At 44.5% G+C, this 8817-nt stretch overlaps 1 protein-coding gene and 1 non-coding gene across 42 annotated transcripts in view; one reads left to right on the forward strand and one right to left on the reverse strand.

Moving 5' to 3' along the window:
* The window catches only part of KPNA7 (karyopherin subunit alpha 7), a 128131-nt gene that overhangs the window by 13149 nt on the left and 106165 nt on the right, over positions 1-8817 (reverse strand). For all 41 annotated transcript variants that reach the window (XM_055090178.1, XM_055090177.1, XM_055090183.1 and 38 more), the window contains 4 exons: positions 5862-5944; positions 5164-5432; positions 3696-3778; positions 1162-1425 (listed from right to left, as the gene is read on the reverse strand). In XM_055090178.1, the coding sequence (XP_054946153.1) occupies positions 1162-1425; positions 3696-3778; positions 5164-5432; positions 5862-5944 (699 nt within the window). The remainder of the gene's footprint in view (positions 1-1161; positions 1426-3695; positions 3779-5163; positions 5433-5861; positions 5945-8817) is intronic.
* Positions 7510-7696, forward strand: LOC112065664 (U2 spliceosomal RNA). Its single transcript, XR_002892157.1, has one exon. It is a non-coding gene; the product is annotated as a U2 spliceosomal RNA (small nuclear RNA).

Consider the following 8817-nt stretch of genomic DNA (forward strand, 5'->3'; position numbering starts at 1 on the left):
GCCTGCGCGTCCGGAGCCTGTGCTCCGCAGCGGGAGAGGCCACAACAGTGAGAGGCCCGCGTACCGCAAAAAAAAAAAAAAAAAGTTTCTGTTGTAGATGTTATGAGAGCTAGTGAAATCTCAGTAGCATTTTTGTTTTGGTGTATTCATAAAGCTTCTCTCAATAACTTTGAAGGTCCCCGGGATGGGTCTATGATTGGGCTTAAGACAACTGTCCTAGGAGGGCTGACTGTGGATTTATTTTGGTAAAATAAATGGTAGTGGCAGCCCCAGCACAGCCCATCAACAGTTCTAGAGTTTTCCTAGCCTATCATGCTAGGTATATGCTACTCGAGTGAGAGATGTTAGAAGTGCCATCGGCCAATCACAGCCTTGCCAGGACTGCCGCGGTTGGGCCCCAAGCCCCTCGATAAACAACTTCTTGAAGATGTTGTCTTCACACCTTCCATGCCCCCAGCACTATCCCCAAACTAACCTTGACTTCTGAGGAATGCTACCCTCATCTCAGAACAGAAGATTGCTAAGACTGCATAATATGCAATATTAGGCATAGAAATCAAAAGGGGTACCCATGCTTCAAACTACATTTTCAAGAAGTATATTATGTAAGTGACATATGTCTCAGAGTCAAGTATGTGACCTTGGTTTTACTTACTTTTTCACCTATATCTGAAGTAGTCTAAGAAAACCAGCTGGGGAGAGGATATGGGGGAATTATCTTTTATACTTGAGTAAGAAATTCAAATGTTGCGAGCTTCACGTTAAAACACACACACAGACTCACAAACATGCACACCAACTTGTTAACATCTGCATGCGTAGACCAGTAGAATGAAAGGCCACAAAAGAATAGCTCACTGGGCGGAGGGATTATAAGCAATTTTAATTGGTGCTCGTCTATCTTCTCTAGTTATCAGACCAAGAAAAAGTGAGTCACTGAATATACCCACTAGGATTTTGCATCAAAGTCGATTCAAGTCTTTGGCTACAGAGCAGCAGAGACCAGGGAAATGCAGATGAACAGCTTTGTTCCAGGTAAAGGATGAACGTCAGCTGGGGAAGCCTTGGGGGTGGGAGAGAACAGAACCTGCCCGAGTGATGATGACCCACAGACTCTAATCTGAAGCCCCTACAGAGACCGACATGACCCGGGACACTTACCAAGACGTTGAGTTCTGAGCTGCTCATGAGCTCAACCAGCCTGGGCAGGACCCCCGTGTCCACCACTTGGCCGATGCGTGTATCACAGCCATCGGTGAGGTAGGACAGAGCCCAGCAGGTGTCCGAGAGAACCTCTCCATCTGGGTGCCACAGGAGGTGGAAGAGGGCGGGCAACATCTGCTTCACCGCGTGATCAGAAGGGTATGGGTTCTTGTTCCGGCACAGGTTGGACAAGGTCCACGCGATGTTCCGCAGGAATGTGACCTGTAACGAGGAGACTGTCTCCAGCAAGGGGTGCAAAGTAGGAAAACACCAATGGCAATGTGTCCTGAGCATCTTTGATCAATAGGATTGACCCGCATGAACCCAAGCCTTTGAGCTCCAAACAGGAATTTATTCTAGGTAATAAGTATAGGAGGAACGCAGAGAATGAGCTTTGTTTTATATGCAAACGTCAGATGGAGGTTTCCTTATATTCTTCGAAATGTCCTTCCCCACTTGACTCGATTGATGACCTAATTTCATTTCTCATTGAGGAAACAAAGATCAAGCAGGAGTTACTTGGTCTTCGCACCAGCCTATGAACTCTACCAACATGTCCTAACCACGTTTTTGACCTTCTATTTGAAGATCAGTCTTCCCATCCGTCCCCAGGATCACCTCTCTCCTCTGGATCAGTCCCACCAGTACAGAAACACACTCTGCGACATTCAACCCCTACCCTTGGCGCCTCTCCAGCCATCACCCCACTTCTGTTTTTCAGAATCAATCCTCAAGGAGGCATGCGTATTCACTGTCTATCTTCTTCTTCTACCCCTTCTAGTCTGGTTTCTTCCCCTACTTCTTTGGAGTTAGTGATGAAATCAGCTCCTTCCAAGTCACCAAATCCAAGCTTTTTGAAAAAGCTCTTTTTGCCATCTGTGACACCAAGCCTGGTTTTGTATTGCCAAATGGGCTGTTTCTTCTCATTCTTCTTGGCAGGTTCTACTGAGTTCTGAATTTCAGAGCCCTCAGGACTTGGTCCTGGTTTTCCTCACACTCTAGAGCAGAGGTCAGCCAACTTTTTCTGTAAAAGGCCAGATAGTAAAGTTTTTCAACTTTGCAGGCCACGTGGTCTCTGTTGCAACTTATCCATTCTGCCCTCGTAACTCTGCAAAAGCCACGGACAATATGTATGTAAATGAATGGGCGTGGCTGTTTATTTCAAATAAATAAAACTTTATTTTAAAAAACAAGCAGTTGGTCAGGTTAGATTGGCTGATCCCTGCTCTGGCTGACCTTGCCCAGCTGGATGACACATACATGCACAGTCATCTAGATTGACCTGCATATCTATCTATCTGTTGTTGCTGCAATGGTGCCTCTCACTGGCTTCAACTTAATAGGTACAATTAAGGCTCCGATTCCTTCTTTCCTCTATCCTCCCCACATCTCTAGGAGGACAGTGCTCTAAACAAACTTACCTGAAACCCGAGGGCATACTCGCTTCTTTCTGTCTCCCCCTTCTATGCCCATCACAGCAGCAGCCCAGGTCCATCTACTTCTCCATCTCCCTCTGCTATATTCCTACAGCAAGCAGCCAGAATGTTCTTTCTGGAAAATCAGGCCACTTTACTTCCTGCCTTGAAATCCTCCAAAGCCTTCCTTTTGCCACCAAGATGATGTCTAAGTCCCTCGTCCTACTTGTCATCTTATATTGCTCTCTCCTTGCAAGCTCCCTTGGTCATGCCAGCCTTTTTCTGGTTCAACCATATCAGGTTCTCTCTCACCTTGAAGGCAGGGCATGTATTCCCTTGACTTTTGGAAGCTGCCTTCTCTTCATTTTTGTTTGAGGCAAATCTAGAACCCAAATTTCATTCCTAACCCAGGGAGTCCTCTAGTGTTGCCACAGCAATCAACTTGGACCCTAAGCTTCCAACCTAGACCCTACTTATTACCCAGGAACAGAACTGGTGAGCCACCGATTCTGTCTGTGTCCCTGGAACAGACAGCTCAGTCATCTACTTTTGCAGGATTGTAAGCTTAGAAAAACTTGAATGGATCTCTTCTAATCCCCAACGCCCCCAACAAAGAAAGATCAGCACTACTGCCCTTGAGGACAAATTTGGATCAACTTCTACCCAAAGTAATATTCAGTCCTAGGCCGTGTTCATCATAGCTATCTTTAGGGGGCCGGGCAGCAACCACGTGGCCTAGCATTGATTTGGAATTACACCCCCCATTTCCCAACTTGGGAACCTGTTACCTAACTAGGTTACCTCATTAAAAAGACACTCACTGGGGACCTCCCTGGTGGTCCAGTGGTTAAGAATCTGCCTTCCAATGCAGAGGACACGGGTTCAATCCCCGGTCAGGGAACTAAGATCTCACATGCCATGGGGCAACTAAGCTGCACGCTGCACCTACTGAGCCCATGCACCACAACTAGAGAGAAGCCTGCGCACCGCAGCGAAGAGCCCGCGTGCCGCAACTAAGACCCGACGCAGCCAAATAAATAAATGAATAAATAAAATTAATTTTAAAAAGACATTCACTGGTATACTTGATGAAACCAGGGTCAGCAGATGTGGAATGGCATCACTGAAGATAACGTCGTCTCTGAATTTTGGTCCATCACCTACAAATAGACAAGAACATGACACTCCAAGAGGGCACAGAGAGAGTCCTGGGGTGGGCGAGTAATTCTTCACAAGTCTCTGCAAAGGGGGAGAGGCCAAAACTCACTCCTGGGTTGGGCAAGTAGATAGTACAGCCATGAACTAGACCCTGGGTCTCTGACATGTTGGTTGAGTAGATGGCCTGACGTGGAAATCAGGCACCATACAGCAGGGATTGCTATAAGCAGAGTCTCTGGACCCATCAAGGAGCCAGCCAACTGGGCCCAGGCAGCGTGCTCTAAATGTTGGTGGCATTTCACAGCATGGTTCTCAGGAGACAAAGGCCACTGTGGACCAAACTGTCTTCCCAGAAGGCTTTGACATGGGGCAGTAACTTTCAAATGCAACTCAGAACAAAGTCTGGGAGATGGATAGATTCTAGCCATCAGTTGTCTGCTACTTTGGCTAGAATACCAATTTTAGACCCTAGACGTCTCAGCCTGCAATTCTTCAATCATCAGGCAAGGTATATGTTATACCACACCACCCGATTTTGCCCGTTCCTTACTGCACTAAGCAAAATGAGAGACGAAATCTCTGTAATAGTTGCTTTATTTCTGCAAGCTTTGAAAAAGTAGACTTGTTTTATATTCTGTGTTTGCTAATTCCATCCTCTGAAGTCCTTGGAGTTCTAATCACATTGTTTGCTTCTGCTGACTCAGTCATAGTGGATTGTTGACTTTCTGAACTTGAAATTGCTAATATTTGGCTGATCTTAATTTGTCAAAATCCTGAGGGGCCCGACTGAGTTTGTTTCCCCCAGAGAGCGTCACATTTATATCCAGCCAGGGATCCTGGAGTTCCTAACCTGACGGCACTCACTCCTCAGCTTGTGTTTTCCCGGACCACGCAGGGACTACAGCATCCAGTCCCAAATCCATGAGGCCAGTCTTAGGATTGTGTTTCCAGGGGAGACTTTTATCCTAAACTAAGCAGACATTTTCATGTGTATTCCCTGGGCAACTTTCACTGAAGGTAGACTTCTTTTAGGGCACTGGGTGATGTAAGGGTCTGTCATAAAATCCCCACATTGCATGAGCCAAAGACTTGTCTTTTGTTCCTCAAGCCACTAAGGCCTGAGGCTGTAGGACCCCAGTCTTGGCAGGTGTCCCCAGGCAGCCTGGAGCTTCAGAACATACCATGTCTTCTAGCTTCAGCTTCAATTTTTGGCCTCTGAACTCGACTCTGAATTTCTGAAAGGCCCGTTCTACTCTTCCCAGCATTGCTAGGTTTTTATACTTAAAGTGTCTGATCTACAGTACTACCCAAAGAATTCCCATCGCATGTCACTCACAAGGCCCACCATTTCTTTGCCCCCTGCCCCCCACCGAGGGGAGAGGCTCACCTGCTATATTACCAAGGGCCCACACTGCCTGTTCACACACAGTCATATGAGGGGAAGACAGGAGCTCAACCAAGGGCTGGATGGCCCCTCCGTCCACGACAGCACGAGTCAGCTCCGAAGTACCGGAGGCAATATTGGTCAGAGCCCAGGCTGCCTCGAGCTGCAAGCGGGGATGAAGGGATGACTTCAGGAACTCCACCAGCCTGGGAATGAGCCCTGCATCAACAATCAGCTTCAGAGGAGGGTTCTTTTCCCGGGACAGCATTTTCCTTAGCAGTGTAAGAGAAAAGACAAGAACATGTCCTGTGAGGCAGGTAAGAAGAACCTCCTTTATGGATGTTCTTGGCATGCCTAACTATCAAATGAAACAAACCGCTGGGCCAGAGCTCCTTCATATCCTAGAGTTCAGCCTGTAGCACTCTGCAGTGATGAAGCAATATTTTTCCCTTTAGTTATTATCTATGAGCCGCCATTCTCGTTGAGGCCAATGTAAATTAAGCCATTCATCTCTGACCACACTTGCATATCTTAAGTTCTTCTCAAGGACAGTGTAGAGGAGCAATTTCATCTCACTTCTGGATGGACTGGCCTTTTCTTATGTTGTGTGGGCATTTTGCCAATGCCAAGAAACCAAATAGGCTGCTGGAACCCACTTCTAGCTATGCATCTGTCAACGATACAAGTCTGTTTGGCGATACCTGGCTGCCTGGGTGGCCTGGAAACATAGTTCTGGATCTGAGGCATTGACACCATTGATTATTTCTGGCAGGGTGAGGCTGACCTGCAAGGAGACATACATTCAAGTCAGAGTCTCTGCCAAAAGGAACCATAGGTCATCTAGTCTAGCCATCTATCTGATTAGAAGAAGCTGGCTTGAACACTACGTCTCAATGTGTAGGCTGGCCTGTAGTAGGGGAAGGAAGAACATTTGGTGGTCTCACTGATTTGTGGGACACTCCCCATGCTCTGGGGGATAGGTAATTCCTATCATCACTTGGATCCCCAGCACCTTTTTATCCCATGCAGTAAGGACATGCTAGTGGGTGGCAGCAAAAATGGGAGAACAAGGACCTCAAAATTCTCTCCTCCATAAAAGCAACAAGAAACCTGAAAAATAGAATCAACTTTTTTAGAACTCTGGAAACTGACCAGAGGTTTGCAGCAATTTGTTTTATTCAAGCTGAAAAGGGTTTATTCAAGAAAAATGTCTAAATCTCAGTAAGAACAGCAAGGCTTATGGCATTTTGCCTTGCCTTATTCCCACTCCTCCTCCCCCAGCTCCGTGGTAGCTCTGAAAACCAACAGCTCAGCAGCCACTGGAGGAGGCAGAACAGGTTGGTGCTCCCTTAAAGCCTCATTCCCAGAGAATTATTATTATTCGATGCTTCTCGTGGTTTCCTGAGAGATCCCATTTGTAAGATTCTATTTTATTTGACTCAGAGCTCACACAATGCAAAAAGTCTTTTCCCTGGAGGTATTTGTTAAAAACAGTTAGAGAAGTGGTTCAGCTGCGCAGCTGCTTGGGGTGGGTTGGTGGGGGGGTTAGATAACAGTTGGGGGCAAACAATAGACTAACCAAAAAACTTAAAAGGCGAAGCTGGGAATGAGATATTCATTGGGGCTTTGAGAACTCCAACATGTTCCTGAAAATCTAGAAGGTCACATGCCTCTATAGAACTGTTGCACATGCTCACAGAAAATGGAGAAGACCCTGAGGTCTCACCTCTGGTTGACTTCGAGGCTCTGTGCAAGCAGGAAGTGAAGGTTTAAGGCAGCATTGTCAACTTCCTGGTTGAATGTTGAAGGCATGCCCCAACGTGCACACAGAATGCTTTGGCAAAGACTGGGTGAATTTTTGCTTCCAAGTGTGTAAGGAAATCTCTGTCCAATCATTAGCTGACCACTAAGCTAACTGAGCAGAGAATTCAGTGCCTACACATGACAAAGAATACAAACTTTACAAAATCAACTCAAAAGTCACTGAACGAACAAACAATGAGCAACAACAACAAACCCTGGGCAAGGGGTGGGGGGGCAGATCTTATATCCAAAGTTGCCACATTATTTTAAATGACTAGCTTTTAAAGAAATTACAAGACATTCAAAGTATAGCATGTATACGAGCAAAAAACAAGGCAATTAATAGAAACTGTCCCTGAGGAGCCCAGACATTGGACTTACTAGATAAAGACTTTAAATATGTTCAAAGAACTAAAGGAAAGCATGTCTAAAGAACTAAAGGAAAGTCTAAGAATGATGTCTTAGACACAGAACAAATCATCAGTAGTGAACTTAAAGATGGGTCCATTGAGATTAACCAGCATGAGGGAAAAAGAGAATGAACAGATATTAGCCAAAAGGCCAAGAAGCAAGCATAGTAGCTATTCCTATCAGTTTAATATCTGACACATCCTCTATCCAAGGACAATATATTAAATGGATTTTTGTAACTAGGAGATGGAACAGAACTTGCTCCATCCACTCCATGCATTGACCCAGGTATTACTGTACTTCCAGGAATAGTGCACCCCCTTTGAGGGAAATAAAGACTGTGTTGTTTTTTTTTTTAAGCAAAAAAAAAAATGAAGATTAAACTTAACAGAGCCTTACAGATCAACAATATATGCATAATAGAATGGAAAAGAGAGAGAAAGGGGCAGAAAGTACATTTGAAGAAATGATTTCCAAAAACATCACAAATTTGATGAAGAAATTAATCTTCACCTCTGAGAAGCTTAATGAACTTCAAACAGGAAAAACTCCAAGAGATCCACACTTAGACACATCATAAAATGTTGGAAGCCAAAAACAAAAAGAGAATCTTGAAATCAGGAAAAGAGAAGCAACTCACCATACACAAGTCCTCAACAAGATCAAGGGCTGATTTATCCCCAGAAAGCATAAATGACATATTTAAAATGCTGATAGCAAGTTTGTCAAGCTAGAATTCTATACATGGCAAATTATAATAAAATGGAGAAATTAAGACATTCTCAGATAAACAAAACCTGAGAGAATCCATTGTCAGCAAACTCACTCTACAAGAAGAGAGCTCTTCAGGTACTAGAAACTAGATAATAACCAAAGACATGAAGAAATCAACAACACCAGAAAGGCAAATATAATGGTAAATATAAAAGACAGTATAGTAGATAGCCTCATCCACCAGCAGGCAGACAGCAGAAGCAAGAAGAACTACAATCCTGCAGCCTGTGGAACAAAAACCACATTCACAGAAAGATAGACAAGATGAAAAGGCAGAAGGCTACGTACCAGATGAAGGAACAAGATAAAACCCCAGAAAAACAACTAAGTGAAGTGGAGATAGGCAACCTTCCAGAAAAAGAATTCAGAATAATGATAGTGAAGATGATCCAGGACCTTGGAAAAAGAATGGAGGCAAAGATTGAGTAGATGCACGAAATGTCTAGCAAAGACCTAGAAGAATTAAAGAACAAACAAACAGAGATGAACAATATAATAAATGAAATGAAAACTACACTAGAAGGAATCAATAGCAGAATAACTGAGGCAGAAGAACGGATAAGTGACCTGGAAGACAGAATGGTGGAATTCACTGCTGTGGAACAGAATAAAGAAAAAAGAATGAAAAGAAATGAAGACAGCCTAAGACACCTCTGGGACAACATTAAA

Source organism: Physeter macrocephalus, chromosome 14 (genome assembly GCF_002837175.3).
Source record: "Physeter macrocephalus isolate SW-GA chromosome 14, ASM283717v5, whole genome shotgun sequence".
NCBI lineage: Eukaryota > Metazoa > Chordata > Mammalia > Artiodactyla > Physeteridae > Physeter > Physeter macrocephalus.